Here is a 17,872-nt window from a genome sequence, read left to right on the forward strand (position 1 = left end):
GCAGAGAGACAGTGGATCTGCATGGAAGAGGGCTCTGCAAGGGAGGGACAACAGGGAGTCCCATGTGGGCTCTTACTCACTGAACCATGAGATCATGACCTGAACAGAAGTCGGAGGCTCAACCGACCAAGCCACCCAGGTGCCCCCCAAAAAGAGTATTTAAATAGCCTATGAAGGGGCGCCTGGGTGGCTTAGTCGGTTAAGCGTCCGACTTCGGCTCAGGTCATGATCTCGCGGTCCGTTGAGTTTGAGCCCTGCATTGGGCTCTGTGCTGACAGCTCAGAGCCTGGAGCCTGCTTCAGATTCTGTCTCCCTCTCTCTCTGCCCCTCCCCCGCTCATGCTCTGTCTCTCTCTGTCTCAAAAATAAATAAACGTTAAAAACATTTTTTTTAAATAAATAGCCTATGAAAAAGTGTTCAACACCTTATCTTGTGCATACCTTCATTTCAAAGCTTATTTTACACAGTGTGCTGAAAGATTTCCTGAAATAATGTGTCTCTGGAAGAAATGGGTTGGCTACTGAGAGGGAAGGCAAGGCATGGGGGGTGAGGGATGGGGGGGGGGATGGTGTCCAGGGGTCTACAGCTGAATAGCATTCCTTGCTGGCACCTCCATCTTGGGGGAGGGGGAGGGGGAGAAGTTTAGCAGGGAAAAACGCCTGGAAATCGATCAGGTGAAATGTAATTGGACTCTCTGCACACACAGAAAGGAAAAGTGTGCGCTAAAATACTGTATTTTTAATTTGGGATTTATCCCAGGATGTTACATTCTCCGTAGTCTCTGAGAAAATGCATTTCACAGGGGTAGCAACTGCAGAATAGTATTTTTATTTTTTCTAGTGCCTGTTATGGGGTGCCTGGGTTGGGTCAGTTAAGGGTAAGACTACAGACTCCGGCTCAGGTCATGATCTCACAGTTCTTGAGACAGAGCCCCAAGATGGGCTTCCCCTGACAGCACAGAGCATGCATGGGATTCTCTCTCCCTCTATCACATGCACAAGCACTCTCTCAAAATAAACTCAATCTAAAAAAGAAAAAGAATTACAAAATGCCTGTCATATCCCTAATCGCAATTAAAAGTTTATCAAAGGCTTGGAAAAATGAAACCCATTATTGCATGATTTCACTTATTTTAATTTTTAAAGTTTGGAACAGAAAGTCTTCCAAATGTCAGTCTGTAGTATTTAATAAAACAGTATAATCGTCTTAAAACCGAAACCTGGTTCCAGATACAAGCGGTGCATTTTTTTTTTTTTTAACGTTCTAACAAAGTACAATGTGTGGTGCATGTGTGTAAGCTTTAAAAAAAATCTCAGGAGAAAAGGTGAAATTCTGAATCAAACAACTAACAACTTAGTTCAATCCCATAAACCCTAAAAGCAGTAACGATCAAGGTAAAGGTCAACATTACAAGTAGTCTGTAATACAGACGTTGCTCTACTACCCACCTATCTGGCCTTTTACCAAAAAAGGAGGGGGAACTTTACCTGTATGCAACGCCCTCCAATACCATCCCATCCCATTCTCGTCAGGAGAAATACATAAATGATGGTCCACAAGGCCCCAGAGGTGAGAAAGAACCCACATAAAAGCTTCCTGTTTCAAACAGGTTTCCTATAAAAACACCTAATGAAGTTTGATACTGCAATGGAGAGCAATTAAAAAATAGCTCGATTCGTAACCGGGGACCTTACTATATTTTTTCTCGGTTTTGCTTTTGGAAATTTTGGAGAAAAACTGTTGAATTCTGAACTATTTAAAGCAGGATTTCAGAGGCAACAGCAATCTCGAACGCAAACCCATTAAAATGACACGGCAATAAAGTTAAGTTTCGAGGATCCTCAAGCGGGAGCAAAGCAATCCACTAGTGGAAAACTGGGCCAACCGTACGGTAACGCAATAATGCCCCGTCACGAAACAGTGCACATTCCAAGAAAAACTTTCCAGGCACAGAAACCAGGTCAGAGAGATCCTCTGCGGTGCTCAACCTCCAATGAACGTGAACAAATGTATTCCAAAGAGCAAAATCCTGCGCTCTCCATTCCCATTACAACTGCTGTTGGTTGCTGACATTTTGTAAACAAAGACTACCGAACTTTCACGAAGCCTAAGTGCTGGGTAAGGGCGAATAACCACAGCCATTTTCGAAGCCAAGTAAACAGAGCGGAATGAGGCAGCAAGAAGGGTCAAGAGACATTCCGGGAGGACGACGACCAAAGGGGAGGGGGTGGGAGGCAGCGCTGAGGGCGCAGGAAGCGCAGAACTCGCAGGTCCCATAAATATGTACGATATGGGGGCTAAGTGAACAAGTTCTCAAACTTTTCTCTAGAAATCGCTCCCTTCAACGACAGTTGCATCTCCTACTGGGATGAGGGCGTCCGGGCCTCCTCTGTCCTGCCCCTCCCCCCAGCCCCGTCAGCCCGCGGGGCCCGGGGCGCTCACGCCACCAGCCCGCCTTGGGGGTCCGCGCGAGGGCGAATCCTTCTCCGCCGGCCGCCGCCCCACCTGTGCCTTCCAGATCTCGGGCGCCCGGGCGCCCCCCGAAGAGCTCCCCGCCCGGCTGCCGCAGGCCGGAGGCCTGCTCCCTCAGACGCGGCGCGGCGGCGAAGTGCCCGGCCGGGACCGGTCCCGAGGTTCTTCGCGCTTCGCACGAGCGCGCGCGCGACCGCACGACGGAACTCACAAAGCATTCCAAGTCGCGCGCTCCAGAGCGCGCCACGTCACGCGGCCGCGCCGCCCCGCCCGTCAGCTCTCGCTCCCGCATCGGGGCACTGCGGGTAGGTTTTCACGTGACGCCCACTCGGGCGCCTCTCTCCCCGCCCCCCTCCCCGGCGCGCCCGGCCTAAGTCCTACCCACCCTGACCTTCTAGGTGGCGTGTCAGTCACCTTCGAACCCCGGAGTCAAGGCGAAACTCTGTGGGGAGAAAAGGGGCGAGGGCGGAAGGCCGCAGAGAACTACGCGAACCAGCCCCTCGGCGCGGACCCTCGACCCGGGTCTCCGCGGCCACGTCGACAACCCCCCGCGCTTGCGCAATATCTTCTGCCTCCCCCGCCCCCCCTCCGCGGACCCAAGGCTGCAGGAGAGGCTAGGAGAGAGTGGTGGGCAGGGACGGAAGTCCTGGCTAGAGGGAGCCCTGCGCGCGGTGCACGTGCGAGAACAAAGGCCGATTCTCTCCGCTCTTCTGGAACCTAGGCTTTGTGACTCCTGCATTCTGAGACAGTTACCTCCCAAAGTCCACGTACGCTACGTGGTAAAAGTCTCGGGGTGTGTAATCTAGCAGTATGACACCTCAGGATACAGAGCAACGGTGCTAATACTTCTTATGACTGTGCGAGGCTAAAAGGGGAACGGCAAAGTGAACATACCTTACCTTTCTTCAAGACCTCTTTAAAATTAGTAAAATAGTGTGGACGCCAGATTTTAAACTCTTCAATCGGCCTGCCTTTAAAAAACTGCAGGTATAATGCCCTTAGCCTTTACTGCTAGTGACTTGTTTAGGGATGGCAGTGACTTACCTCCAAATGTATTCTTTACCTCAGTCAAAATTAGAGGACTGTTGGATGACCACTGGGTGAGGCTTTTAAATTCGGGGCCATTTGGGAGGTTCCCCAAATTGAAGAAAGGTAACAGTCATCCCAAAGAGAAAAACCTGTTAGGAAGATACACATTAATACGATGGTTTAAAGGATTTTGTGCGTACACATCTTCAAAGAATTCTGGAAAAAATGTGACTGTGTACCTTCTCCCTCTTTTTATATGGACCATAAAAATTTTCATCTTAAACAGTTGCAAAAGATGCAAATTGTTTTACTGTAAGTTGACATTTTTAAATAAAACTGTAACATGTAACAGTTTTAAATGTAGCCAGTGAAACTCAAATGCCAGGTAATTTGATATCGTTCACCAATTTTTAAAACCGCATTAACAAGCTTCTCTTTAATGGGAAATTTTACATCATTCCTTTTCTTCCTGAAACTGTATTTCCGTATTTCCTCATAAAATTTTCTCTCAATATAGTATCTCTTTCTTCTGGAAAGTCTTTTATTGATCATCTATTATACTTCTCTGCATCACAAATAAGTACATAAATTTAAATCTAATTTTATTTTTTCAAAGGAAAGTATTTTCTATTTTAATTTTTTTGAGAAAGACAGAGAGTGGGTGGGGGGAGGGAAGAGAGGGGCAGAGGGAGAGAGAGAGAACCCAAACAGGCTCGGTGCAGAAGCCCAAACAACCTCAGGACCATGACCTGAGCTGAAATCAAGAGTCAGACACTTGGGGTGCCTGAGTGGCTCGGTAAGTGTCCGACTCCTGGTTTCAGCTCAGGTCATGATCTCAACGTTTCTGAGTTCGAGCCCAGCATCAGGCCCTGTGCTGATAGTGAGGAGGCTGCTTCGGATTCTCTCTGTCTCCCTGCCTCCCTACCCTGCTGGCACTCTCTCTCTCTCTCTCTCTCTCAAAATAAAAAATAAACTTAAAAAAAAAAAAGAGTCGGTCATTCAACCAACTGAGCCACCCAGGCACCCCATTTAAATCTAATTTTATAATTTTGCAATAGTCGTAAAGGTTAAAGTGTTTAAAAATGTGAAAATAGAAGGGGGGGGGAAATGTGAAATATTCAAGATCGTTATATATAAAAACCCTAAAATATACTACAAAGCAACTAAAACTAATCAAGTACATCAAGGTTGCAGGATAAAAGATCAGCATACAGAACTCAATAGTATTTCTAAACACTAGCAATGAATGCTCCAAATATGAAATTAAGAATTTCATTGACAATATTATCAAGAGCAAAATACTTTGGAATAAATTTAACAAAATAAGTGCAAGACTTGTACACCAAAAACTACAAAACATTGCTAAGAGGGTTTATAGAAGACCTAAATAAATGGAAAGACATTCTACATTCACAGACTGCAAGATTTTATATTGTTATAATGGCAATATTCCCCAAACTAATCTACAGATAGAAGATAACCCCTACCCAAATCCCAGACAATTATTGTGCAGAAATTGGCAAACTAATCCTAACTCATATGGAAATGCAAAGGAGCCAGAATAGACAAAACAATCTTGAAAAAGATGAACAAAAGTGGAGGATTTACCCTTATTTTTTTTTTTTTTTGGTTTTTGATTTGTGCTTTGCTTCTTTTGTTTGTTCTTCAAGTTTTTATTTAAATTCCAGTTAGTTAACATACAGTTAGTTAACATACATACAGTGTAACATTAGTTTTAGATGTAGAATTTAGTGATTCATCACTTACATACAACACCCAGGGCTCATCACTACAAGTGGCTTCCTTAAACCCATCACCCATTTAACCCATCCCCTCTTCCCCTACCAACCTCCCCTCCAGTAACCTTCAGTTCTCTATAGTTAAGAGTCTGTTTCCTGGTTTGCCCCCCTCCTTTTTTATATGTTCATCTGTTTCTTAAATCCCACATATGAGTGAAATCATATAGTATTTGTCTTTCTCTGACATTTCACTTAGCATAATACTTTCTAGCTCTATCCATGTTGTTGCAAATGGCAAGATTTCATTTTTTTATGACTAATATTCCATCATATATACATATGTGTGTATATATATATAATATACGTGTATATGTATGTGTATAATATATGTGTGTATATATATGTATATATAATATCTCATATTTTATTTATTCATCCATAAGATAATGGACATTTGGGCTCTTTCCATAATTTGGCTATTGTTGACAATGCTGCTATAAACATAAACATTGGGGTGCATGAATCCCTTCAAATTAATATTTTTATATCCTTTCTGTAAATACCTAGTAGTGTAATTGCTAGATCATAGGGTAGTTCTATTTTTAACTTCTTAAACCTCCATACTGTTTTCCAGAGTGGCTAAACTAGTTTGCATTCCTACCAACAGTGTAAGAGGGTTCCCCTTTCTCCACATCCTCACCAACACCTGTTGTTTTCTGTGTTGTTAATTTTAGCCATTCTGACTGGTGTCAGATGATATCTCACTATAGTTTTTATTTGTATTTCCCTAACGATGAGTGAGGTTTAACATCTTTTCATGTGTCTGTTAGCCATCTATAGGTCTTCTTTGGAAAAATGTCTATTCGTGTCTTCTGCCCATTTTTTAAAACTGGATTATTTGGTTTTGGGCTGTTCAGTTTTATAAGTTCTTTTTATATTTTGAATATTAACCCTTTATCAACTATGCCATTTACAATATCTTCTCCCATTTCAAAGGTTGCCTTTTACTTTTGTTGATTGTTTCTTTCACTGTGCAGAAGCTTTTTATTGATGAAGTCCTGATAGTTCATTTTTGCTTTTGTTTCCTTTGCGTCAGGAGACATATCCAGTAAGAAGTTGCTATGGTTGATGTCAGAAAGGTTACTGCCTGTATTCTCCTCTAGGACTTTGATGGTTTCCTATCTCACATTTAGGTCTTTCATCCATTTTGAATTAATTTTTGTGTATGGTGTAAAAAAGTGGTCCAGTTTCATTCTTTTGCATGTTGCTGTTCAGTTTTACCAACACCATTTGTTGAAGAAACTCTTTTTCCCATTGGATATTCTTTCCCGCTTAGTCAAAGATTACTTGACCATGTAGTTGTGGGTCTATTTCTGGGTTTTCTTTTCTGTTCCATTGACCTATGTGTCTGTTTTTGTGCCAATACCATACTGCCTTGATCACTCTAGCTTTTAAGTCCAGAATAGTGGTGCATCCAGCTTTGCTTTTCTTTTTCAAGATTGCTTTGGCTATTTGGGGTCTTTTGTGGTTCCATACAAATTTTAGGATTTTTTGTTCTAGTTCTGTGAAAAATCCTGGTGGTATTTTAATAAGGATTGTATTAAGTGTGTGGATTGTTTTGGGTATGGATATTTTAACAGTGTTTGTTCTTCCCATACACAAGCACAGAATATTTTTGATTTCTCTGTATCATCTTCAATTTCTCTCATCAGTGTTTTATAGCTATCAGAATACAGATCTTTTACCTCTTTGGTTAAGTTTATTCTTAGGTATCTTACAACTTTTTGGTGCAGCTGTAAATGGGATTGATTCCTTGAATTTTCTTTCAGCTGCTTCATTATTGGCGTATAGAGACGCAACAGATTTCTGGACATTGATTTTGTATCCTGCAACCTTACTGAATTTGTGTATCAGTTCTAGAAATTTTTTGATGGAGTCTTTGGGGTTTTCTATACAGAGTATCATGTCATCTGCAAATAGTGAAAGCTTGACTTCTTCCTTGTCTGTTTAGATACCTTTTTTTGTTGTTATTGTCTGATTGCTGAGGCAAGGACTTCCAGTACTATGTTAAATAACAGTGGTGAGAGTGGACATCTTTGTCTTGTTCCTGACTGTAGAGGAAAAGCTCTCAGTGTTTCCCCAGTGAAGATGATATTAGCTGTGAGTTTTTGTATATGGCCTTTATTATATTGACATATGTTCCCTCTATCCCTACTTTGTTGAGAGTTTTTATCATGAATGGATCTGTACTTTGTCAGATTCTTTTTCTGAATCTATTGAAAGGATCATATGGTTCTTATCCTTTCTTTTGTTAAGGTAGTGTATCACATTGATTGATTTGTGAATATTGAACCACTCTTGCAGCTCAGGAATGAATCCCACTTGATTGCGGTGAATGATTCTTTTACTGTACTATTGTATCTGATTTGGCAGTATTTTGTTGAAAATTTTTGCATCCATGTTCAAGGATATTGGCCTGTAGTTCTCTTTTTTAGTGGAATCTTTGATTTTGGAATCAAAATAATGCTGGCCTCATAGAATGATTTTGGAAGCTTTCTTTCCATATCTATTTTTTGGAATAGTTTGAGAATAATAGGTATTAACTCTTCTTTAAATATCTGGTAGACCTGGGATGCCTGGGTGGCTCAATCAGTTAAGCGACTGACTTCAGCTCAGGTCATGATCTTGCAGTTTGTGTGTTCGAGCCCTGCACTGGGCTCTGTGCTGACAGCTCAGAGACTGCAGCCTGCTTCAGATTCTGTGTCTCCCTTTCTCTGCCCCTCCCCCACTCACACTCTGTTCTCTCTCTCCTTCAAAAATAAATAAACATTAAAATTTTTTTTTTAAATATCTTGCAGACCTCCCCCCATGAAGCCACCTGGCCCTGGACTTTTGTTTATTGGGAAATTTTTGATTACTTATTCAGTTTCTTTGCTGGTTATCAGTCTCTTCAAGTTTTCTATTTCTTCTTGTTTCAGTTTTGACAGTTTATAGGAATGTATCCATTTCTTCCAGATTGTATGATTTGTTGGCATATAATTTTTCCCAATATTCTCCTATAATTGTATTTCTGTGGTGTTGGTTGTTATTTCTCCTCTCTCATTTGTGATTTCATTTATTTGAGTCCTTTTTCTTTTTGATAAATCTGGCTAGGGGTTTATCAATTTTATTAATTTTTTCAAGGAAACATCTCCCGGTTTCATTGATCTGTTCTTTTCTTTTCATTTCTATATCATGTATTTTTGCTCTAATCTTTATTATGGAAATAATAAGTTCTTCTTCTGCTGGCTTTAGGCTTTGTTTGTTGTTCTTTTTCTAGCTTCTTTAGGTGTAAGTTCATGTTGTTTGAGATTTTTCTTTCTGCGATCAACTTCTCTCTGAAACCACATCTCCACACTTCCTACCTTCCTCTATGTGGCCTCTTCTCTCCTTCTTGTTGTGCACTTTGTTCTGTCAGTCCTCAGGTCATGGTTGGGCATTCAGAATGATTTGATAGTTACCTAGCTGTGTTCGAGGGTCAAGGCAAGCCTAGAGTCCTCCTACTACACTGACATCTTAGCTCCCCCTCATATGTTTCCTGATAACCAAATTTACTACAAAGTTGCAATAATCATTTCGGTTTGGTATTGGCATAAGAACAGACATATGTGGGATAGAATTGAACAATGAAATAGAATTAATAACCCATAAATAAGCCCATCCACAGTTAACGGATTTTTAATAAATCTCAAGAATATTCAATGGGAAAGAAGTATTATTTTCAACAAATGGAACAATAGGAAATTCATTCAAAAAGGAGAATTTGGACCCCTACCTCACAACATACTAAAAAATTAACATAAAATGGATCAAAGACCTAAATGTAAGAACTAAAACTGTAAAACTCTTAGATGAAAACATGAGTAAATCTTCATAAACTTGGATGAAACGATGATTTCTTTTTTTTTAAGTTTATTTATTTTGAGAGAGAGACAGCATGTGTATGCGTGAGCGGGGGAGGAGCAGAGAGAGAGGGAGAGACAGAATCTCAAGTAGGCTCTGGCTGTTAGTGCACAGCTGGATGTGTGGCTTGATTCTCATGAACCATGAGAACATGACCTGAGCCTAAATCAAGAGTTTGATGCTTAACCAACTGAGCCACCCAGGCACCCCTGAAGCAAGGATTTCTTAGTTACAACCCCCAAAATATAACGAATAAAAAACAATTGATAAGTTGTATTTCATCAAAATTAAAATATTTTGCTTTTCAAATGACGCCATCAAGAAATTGAAAATAACAACACATAGACAATGAGAAACGATTTGCAAATTATTATATCTGATTTGTATTTAGAATATATAAAGAACTATTATAACTCAACAAATAAGGCACAGTTTTAAAATGGGCATAGGATTTGAATAGACATTTCTCCAAAAATATACAAATGCCCAGAAAGCACATGAAAATATGTTCAATGAAATTAATCTTTAGAAAAATGGAAATCAAAAACACAACATGTCATTATTTATCCTCTAGAATGTCTATAATAAAAAAAGATAGATACTAACAAGTATTGACAAGGATGTAGAGAAATTCAAAATCTCATGTACTACCGGTACCAATGTAAAATGATGCAACCATATTTTGGTAAACAATTTGCATCTTAAAAAGTCATTTGTAGACTTACTATATGACCTGCAATTCCCATGAGAGATGAAATTGTGTACATGTTGTCATTTCTCTTGGTTCAAAAAAATCAAGTGATGCTCTTGTTATAAAACTTCTGTTTATTTAGTTTAGGTGCATAGAGTCTCTCAGTTTTCACATCTATAAATGTTAAAATTGAGATAGAACTGATGCTGTATCCTGTGTTATTCTGGAAATAGAACACGTATAATACAAACAATAATATAAATAGCTATACACACATACAAAGTGTACAGGTATACTTGACCGAAATGTTCACAGCAACATTATTTAAAATGGCCAAAAAGTAAAAATAACCCAAACATATATCAATCATGAATGGATTTTTGAAAATGTGGTATATCCATACAATGGAATATTGTTCAGTCCCAAAAATGCTGCACATGGATGAACCTCAGTGAGAGAAGCCAGATATGAACACATATTGCATGATTCTATTTTTGTGAATTTTTTAAAATGGCAAATATACAAAGACAGAAAGTAGACTGGTGGTTGCCTAAGGCTGGGGTTGGTAATTAGAATTGACTGTAAATGGACACAAGGTTTTCTTTTTAGGGTAGAAATGTTCTAAAATTAGATTGTGATGATGGTTGTATAGTTCTGTAAATATAATGAAATCCATTGAACTGTACATTTAAAATTAGTGAACACCATAAATGGTGTATACATATTATATTTAAAGCAGTTTGAAAAATACCCCCTGGGTAGAGGGATTATTATATTTGTATTTATATATATTTTAAGTGTGGGTAAATATTTATTGAACAAAGAGTATATATTTATTGGAAATGCATCTTAAAGTGGTGATGGGGACTTGTTTTCCAGTTAATTAGTATACTTCCAGATGATTATCATTTATTTCTAGAATGGGACAGAATTCAGCTTCAATTCTATTCTAATTTCAATATTTCTATATGTAAAGGCTGAGAAACTCCACATAAACAAAATGAACTAATCTAGGTTATCACTGGTGATATTACCTAATTGCTCCCAGCTCATGTTGAACTCAACAGAACGACTTGGTATAAAATAAAAGTCCCGGAAAGTACATTTTGTTTAAGGCTAATGTGATAATACTATTCTAAAAGTTCTAGGGGACCTTGCGTGGGTCAGTTGGTTGACGATCCAACTTTGGCTCAGGTCATCATCTCACAGTTCACGAGTTCGAGCCCCACATCAGGCTCTGTGCTGACAGTTTAGAGCCTGGAGCTTGCTTCAGATTCTGTGTCTCCCTCTTTCTCTGCCCCTCCCCTGCTCACACTCTGTCTCGGTCTCTCAAAAATAAATAAACATTAAAAAATTTTAAAATAAATAAATAAAAATAAAAATTCTACATGATGCTAGGTCTTCGCTGTATGACCTCATTAAACTTTTCTTCCTTAAATTTTTTGCATATGAAAAGCATGAATTTGACCAAAGGTCAGTAATTGTGATGTTCTTAGTACAGTATAATTTTCCCCTGGCAGACCAAATAGTGGATGATGGACAAATGTAGCATTTTAAAAACTGAGTAATAAATAGATAAAAGTAATTTCTTATTCAGATTTGTAGATACATATGTAGGCTTTATAAGTTCTGTATTTCCATATAAAATATTTTATCTGTTCCTTAGCAAATATATATACCCTTAAAAAACATCTATTAAAGTATGAAAAACAATTCCTTTAATATTTCTTACTAGCCTGATTTGGCTTCATTCTTGCCAAATTGATGTTTTTTATATTATGAAGAGGTTAACAGCTGGTTCAGTAAAGTACCTCATTTTCTTTTTCTTTTTTTAAATTTACATCCAAGTTAGTTAGTATATAGTGCAATAATGATTTCAGGAGTAGATTCCAGTGATTCATCCCCTACATATAACACTCAGTGCTCATCCCAACAAGTGTCTTCCTTAATGCCCCTTGCCCGTTAAATCCATCCCCCCTTCAGCAACCCTCAGTTTGTTCTCTATATTTAAGAGTCTCTTATGTTTTGTCCCCCTCCTTGTTTTTATATTATTTTTGCTTCCCTGCCCTTATGTTCATCTGTTTTGTATCTTAAATTCCACATATGAGTGAAGTCATGATATTTGTCTTTTCTCTGACTGACTAATTTCACTTAGCATAATACACTCGAGTTCTATCCACGTTGCTGCAAAAAAGTACCTCATTTTCTATACACTTAATATGCATAACAAGATGGTAGGGTAAAGTTTAACACTAGACACCAAAATTCTTCTTCTTCTTCTTCTTCTTCTTCTTCTTCTTCTTCTTCTTCTTCTTCTTTTTAATTTTAGAGAGAGTGCTTAAGCAGGGGAGAGGGTCAGAGGGAGAAAGAGACAGAGAAAGAATTCCAAGCAGGCGCCATGCTCAGCATGGAGCCCAACGTAGGGCTCAGTCCCTCAACCCTGAGAATCCCAAGCATGATTCCATGGGCCTGGAACTCACAAAACATGAGATCATGACCTGAACTGATATTAAGAGTTGGATGCTCAACTGACTGAGCCACCTAGGTGCCCCCCAAATTATTCTTACAGCAACTGTGTTGCTTTAAGGAAATCTTGGTAAGTCACTTAGAGTCAGGGTGAATCCCCAAGGACATAGGCAAATAAGAGAAAATAAATGAAAAAACACCTACAACATTTTTAATACTGTTACTACATTAAAATGAGCCAAGGGGTGCTCATTTCTAATGGGGCTTCAGGAACGAAAGAAGGAAGGAAGGAAGGAAGGAAGGAAGGAAGGAAGGAGGAAGGAAGGGAGGAAAAAGTCAAGATTGGCAACAGGTGGAATGGGGAATGAGGGGCACTGAAAACTTAGAAGGGAGGAAAAGCCAACCAACATGGTAGATTGATAAAGGACTCAGAAGAAAACAGTTTCCCGAATTTGCATTTGTGGCAGTTTTTGCTACTGTAAGAGACCTACAATTTCCTGAATCCTTCAGTGTAGTTTTAAAAAAATTCTTTGTGTTTTGTTTTTGTTTTGTTTTGGTGAGGGATTTAGAAAAGAGGCTCAATACCCATCTTGTTTACATGGTTCAGAACAAGACAAGTATGTGAATGATGAGGAGAAGATCAATGAACTGAATTAGAGAAAGGAAAGGCCCAGATCCAGATGTGTCCTTGAGACTGTAAATCCTTTGGGAATTTTTGAACATCTCAAAGAGAGCATCAGATTTTTTACGAAAGGTAGAGATGGAGCTCAAGGAAAATGTCAATGTTTTTTGTCAGAAACCACCAAGAATATACTGGAGTTTGAACTTCTGTTAAACACTGCTTGTCTTTTTTTTTTTTTTTAATGTTTATTAATTTTGAGAGCGAGTGTCAGCGGGGGAGGGGCAGAGAGAGAGAGAGAAAGACAGAGGATCCAAAGCTGGCCACACACTGACAGCAGAGAGCCCGATGCCGGCTTGAACCCACCAACCGTGAGACCATGGCCAGAGCCAAAGTTGGATGCTTAACCAACTGAACCACCCAGGCACCCCTTGATAAAACATCAAAGCAGTTGCATTTTCAACCTTATTAAAATGTGGCTATATTTAAGTATTTCGTGTATAGTTGTAAAGGTTTTTCAAGGTCTGTGTAATTAGGGATTGTAAGAATAAAGAGAAGAAGGTATCTTTAGTACTGGTTGACTGTAATACCAGTAAGACACTAGCCCTTTCCCCTTCTTGAGTATGTCACTTATTAAGGAGGCTAAAAACAAAAATGTGTGATGAACTGCTGGTAAAATCCACTGAATACCAGGAATTCATTTTTGGATATCCTGATGGTCTTGGAGGGATTCCCACTGCAGAACAGCCAGCACTTTTCTGGCCATATTCAGGCAATATCAATTGAAAGATCTAGGTCTAGGAGTTCCATCTTCAGCCCTCTCAATTCTTGGAACTATCTCATCCCAGCCTGATTGCCCAATAAACTTATGTGATAGCAGATGACAAGGAACACAATATTCAACAAAACAAAGATTTGAATGCATCAGTTCACAGAGAATTCATAAGCAAAGATACTGTTTATGAAATAAAAAGAAAGAAAGAAAGAAAAGCCTGCTATTTTGTGAGACTGTAAAGGTACACCAAGGGTTACATTTTTATAGTTAAAATTTTCAAGCAGTTCTTTCCAGAAACTCTTTCTTCATTGTTCAATAATATTTATTTCCTGAATAGTTTATGTTTCTTAGTCCTTTTTGCCAGTTTGTAGTCTAATTGATGTTGTTTCTTTAAAAATAGAGTCTCTTTTCCTAAAGAAACACAAACTTTAAAAAACATTCATCTGGGGCACCTGGGTGGCACCCGGGTGGCTCAGTCGGTTAAGGGTCCAACTCTTGGTTTCAGCTCAGCTCATGATCTCATGGTTCGGGAGTTCAAGACCCACATCGGACTCAGCACTGACTCTGCTTGGGACTCTCTGTCTCCCTCTCTCTGCCCATCCCTGCTCATGCGCTCTCTCTCAAAATAAATAAATAAACATTACAGAAATTTAAAAAATAGGGGTGCCTGGGTGCCTTAGTTGGTTTAGCGTCTGACTCTGGCTCAGATCATGATCTCACCATTCATGAGTCGCAGCCCCATATCTGGCTCTGCACTGACCTCTCAGAGTCTAGAGGACTCTGCTTTGGATTCTATGTCTCCCTCTCTCTCTGCCCCTCCCCTGCTCACACTCTGTCTCTCTCTCAAAAATAAACATTAAAAAATTTTTAAATAAATATAAAAAAATGAAATTCAAACATTCGTCAACCTAATATAACTGCAAAGACTTGATGCCATGATTAATATATGAAGATGAGAAATCAAATAAATTTGAATTTATCCATTTTTTCTTACATGCTGTCTGGAACAATTGATATTGTTCTTACCAACAAAAACCGCTATTGGCCATTTAAAAAAATCACATTCAGGACAGAATTGGAAGATGAGAATACCTGTGTGCCTGGCTGGCTCAGTCAGTAGAGCCTATGACTCTTGATCTCAGGGTTGTAAGTTTGAGCCCACATTGGGTACAGAGATCAGTTAAAAATAAAATCTTAAAATAATAAATAAAATAAAGGAACCAGTTCTGCCATCCAAAAATAAATAAATAAATAAGTTCTTTAATTTACATATAGACAAGTCCCTATGGTGTCAGATCACAGCATAGCTAAGCATCACCGAACTGTATTTAGTTTCAAGCCTTGCTTGTAACAGTGGGGTTCTTTCTATGCAGTTCTGAAGTGATAGAAATTAAAATGCTAACAATACCCAGTTTTAAACAGCCCACAGAAACTACATATGTATTAAGCCTACTCTCAGAGTCTATAAATTACTCCATCAGAATATATTAAGTAAGGGCTTTGGAATTTAACTCTTTCAGATGAAAACAGTTTCCATCAAATTTTCTAAAAAGTCAAATATGGGGCCATAGTAATATCAATTTTTTGAAGCCCACTGTACGGAAGGTCCTCTGCTGGCCATCTTACCTCCCTCATTTTATTTTACCCCCCAATAAACCAATAAGGAGGCTATCGTCAGATGAAGAAATGGAAGCTTAGGAAGTTTAATATATTCTAAACAACACAGCAAATACCTACCAAAGCCAAGATTCCCAAAGATTGTTTTCAGAATTGCTATTTTGTCAAAATTAATGTTTTATTGAATAACTATTACCATATGCTCAGTTATACAGTCATATATTATAGTTTCCATATATTACCTTTGAATTCCCGCCCCCCCCCCCCAAAAATCATACAGAATGAGGTTTGTTAACATTAACATTAAGTAACATGATCAAAATCTCACAACTAGTAAGTAGTAGAACTATAGTTTAAACTGGAGTTTTTGACTTTAAAAACCTTAGCATTTTCTACTGTAACACAGTACCTTAGGGTTGGTTATCCAGTTCCCAAAAAGTAACATAATTTGGAAGAATCTGAAACATCCTAGGGCAGAGAAAATTTTGCCAAGACTACAAATTTGCTGGTTTCTTTGGTTTAGCTCTAAAAACAAATATATACTTAGAATCATGATCTATCTAATGAACTCATGTTTGAATCCTAGCAGTCATACCTACTGCCTACATAATTTTGGGCAATTTACCTTCAATGCTTCAGTTCTCACCTTTGTGTAATTGGGATAACAATAGCTACTTCATAAGACTATGCTAACGATGAAGTAAGATAATATATGCAATGCTCTGTACCTTATAAGAAACAGCTGACTGGAGTGGTCAAGAGCACAGATCTTGAAACCAGCTGCCTGAGTTCAAAATCTCAGTCCGCCACTGATCACCTCTGTGATCTTGGGGGAATTTACTTTATCCATCTGTGCCACCATTTTCTCACTGGTAAAACAAGGTAATGATTAAACTACTTCATGAGTCGGTATGTGTAAAATGCTTAGGATAAAAATTGTTTCCATTAAATTAAATGTGCCTGGCACATTGTAAGTACTATTTAAGAGGTTGTTAAATTTTAAAAATACACTTTGAACATAGCAGATGCTGAATAAATGGGAGCTATTTTACCCTGCCATCACTTGGGTGATTTTAAAATGATATACACGTATACATTTCTATCAGTATTTAATTTTTTTATCTTTGGAGAAAATTCCTCTATCGCCATTAAAATAACATGTAAAACTGAATCTGCAGCCCAGAATTATTAGTCTGAGAGCTACCCTAATAAGTTCCCTGAAGTTGGGGAGCGAGGAGGAGAGAGGGAGGTGTTAGGGTGTCTTTCAGATTTGAGGTTAAGCAACTGAACTTGTCTCCAGGTGCTATTTACTGAGATGGGAGGCACTGGAGAGGGTTGCACATATGGGAAAAGAAAGGGAAAGCGAACTAACAATTGTTTAGTACCTTCCAAGAACCAAGCATTATGCTAGGCACTTTGTGTCCATATTACCTCACATCACTCTCAGAACCACCCTATGGGTATCACCCTCTGATTTATAGATCTGTGAAAATCTCTGAAGAAGTATGTTGCACCACAAAGGCAAGTGAGTCAACTTGTCAAATAAAAGTTTTTTGCATAAAATAGTAAGAATTTTTTGTCCCCCACCTCCTCCCGCTACCTTTAAGTTCTGAATGTTCATACCAGTATTTACATTGGTGTGTTAGTGTAGTCTTCACTTTCAACCCAAAGTGACACTTTCCTATCCTCTGTAGTCCTTTAGTACCTCCGTGGACAAAGACCTTTTGAGATGCCAGGGAAGCTGTAAAAGTTCAGTAACTACTTGGAAATCTGTAATAATTAGATTACTCTGCCCAAAAATGTCATGGGAGTTGCTGTCTTTCTCCAATACTTACATTAGGCACAGCCATACTACCATGGAGCTAAAATTCAGTGTAACGATATTGCACATTAACGTAGTAATGTTGTCTTATATCAATTTCAACGTTGATATAATGTAATTGGTTCCAACTGGAAGCAAATCAAAGTATATGTGTTTCTATTCCAATCTTCTGAATAATGCATGCTATCTGTATTACTTCAAAATTCAGGGAACAAAATGCACTAAACCGAACCTCAAATGGCCAAAAGAATTTGTCTTTTTAAGGGTGGTATTTCTGAATTCTCTAACAAAGACAACAACAAAGTTCTGAATCATAGAACCCATAAAGTCTTCGAACAAAAGCACTACCAAGGCAAATTACCCATCCGTTTTCCAAATTTACCATAGTGCAAATATTAGATGGAACCATATTAAAATGCTGATACAAGCACTTCCATATGGTTCCACTAATAGATCATAAAGAGCACATAGTTCATAAATCTCAGGGAACATTAACTACCATAGTTATTTTAAAAATCCCTGCATTAAAAGCCCTCTTTTCATTCTGATGGAAAATCAAAAGTGGACACTTACTTTTTATTGCTACTGCTTACTTTTCAAATTATATTACAGCATTCTTATAACTAAGCTTTACTAATTATAACAGCTGTATTTATGATGGATATTTTTGCTCTTTGGTTTTAAGATCAACTCTTGCTAT

At 38.6% G+C, this 17,872-nt stretch overlaps 2 protein-coding genes across 5 annotated transcripts in view; one reads left to right on the forward strand and one right to left on the reverse strand.

The window, feature by feature from the left end:
* Window positions 1-3,650, reverse strand: part of SPART (spartin) — a 31,921-nt gene extending 28,271 nt beyond the window's left edge. Inside the window, exon 1 of one of the 4 annotated variants that reach the window (XM_049646804.1) lies at window positions 3,517-3,650. The gene's annotated coding sequence lies outside the window, so the exon portion shown is untranslated. Of the gene's footprint in view, window positions 1-2,505; window positions 2,748-2,863; window positions 2,970-3,516 lie in introns of those variants that run through there. The other 3 variants (XM_049646805.1, XM_049646803.1, XM_049646802.1) reach the window with 3 other exon arrangements.
* LOC125933999 (translation initiation factor IF-2-like) lies at window positions 2,169-3,283 on the forward strand. Its single transcript, XM_049647305.1, has 3 exons — window positions 2,169-2,227; window positions 2,411-2,777; window positions 2,871-3,283. Exons 1-3 carry the CDS (start codon window positions 2,169-2,171, stop codon window positions 3,276-3,278), a joined length of 834 nt encoding a protein of 277 aa, XP_049503262.1. The 3' UTR covers window positions 3,279-3,283.
* Window positions 3,651-17,872: the final 14,222 nt, after the last annotated feature.

The sequence above is a fragment of the Panthera uncia genome, assembly GCF_023721935.1.
Source record: "Panthera uncia isolate 11264 chromosome A1 unlocalized genomic scaffold, Puncia_PCG_1.0 HiC_scaffold_16, whole genome shotgun sequence".
NCBI classification, from domain to species: Eukaryota; Metazoa; Chordata; class Mammalia; order Carnivora; family Felidae; genus Panthera; species Panthera uncia.

Excerpts from the sequence above, each read along its gene's own strand:
- LOC125933999 (XM_049647305.1), top strand. The coding sequence starts at position 2,169 with ATGAGGCAGCAAGAAGGGTCAAGAGACATTCCGGGAGGACGACGACCA. Across the intron at positions 2,228-2,410 it reads CGACGACCAAAGGGGAGGGG|CCCCGTCAGCCCGCGGGGCC; the intron begins GTGGGAGGCAGC and ends CCCTCCCCCCAG. Across the intron at positions 2,778-2,870 it reads CCCGCATCGGGGCACTGCGG|GTGGCGTGTCAGTCACCTTC; the intron begins GTAGGTTTTCAC and ends CTGACCTTCTAG.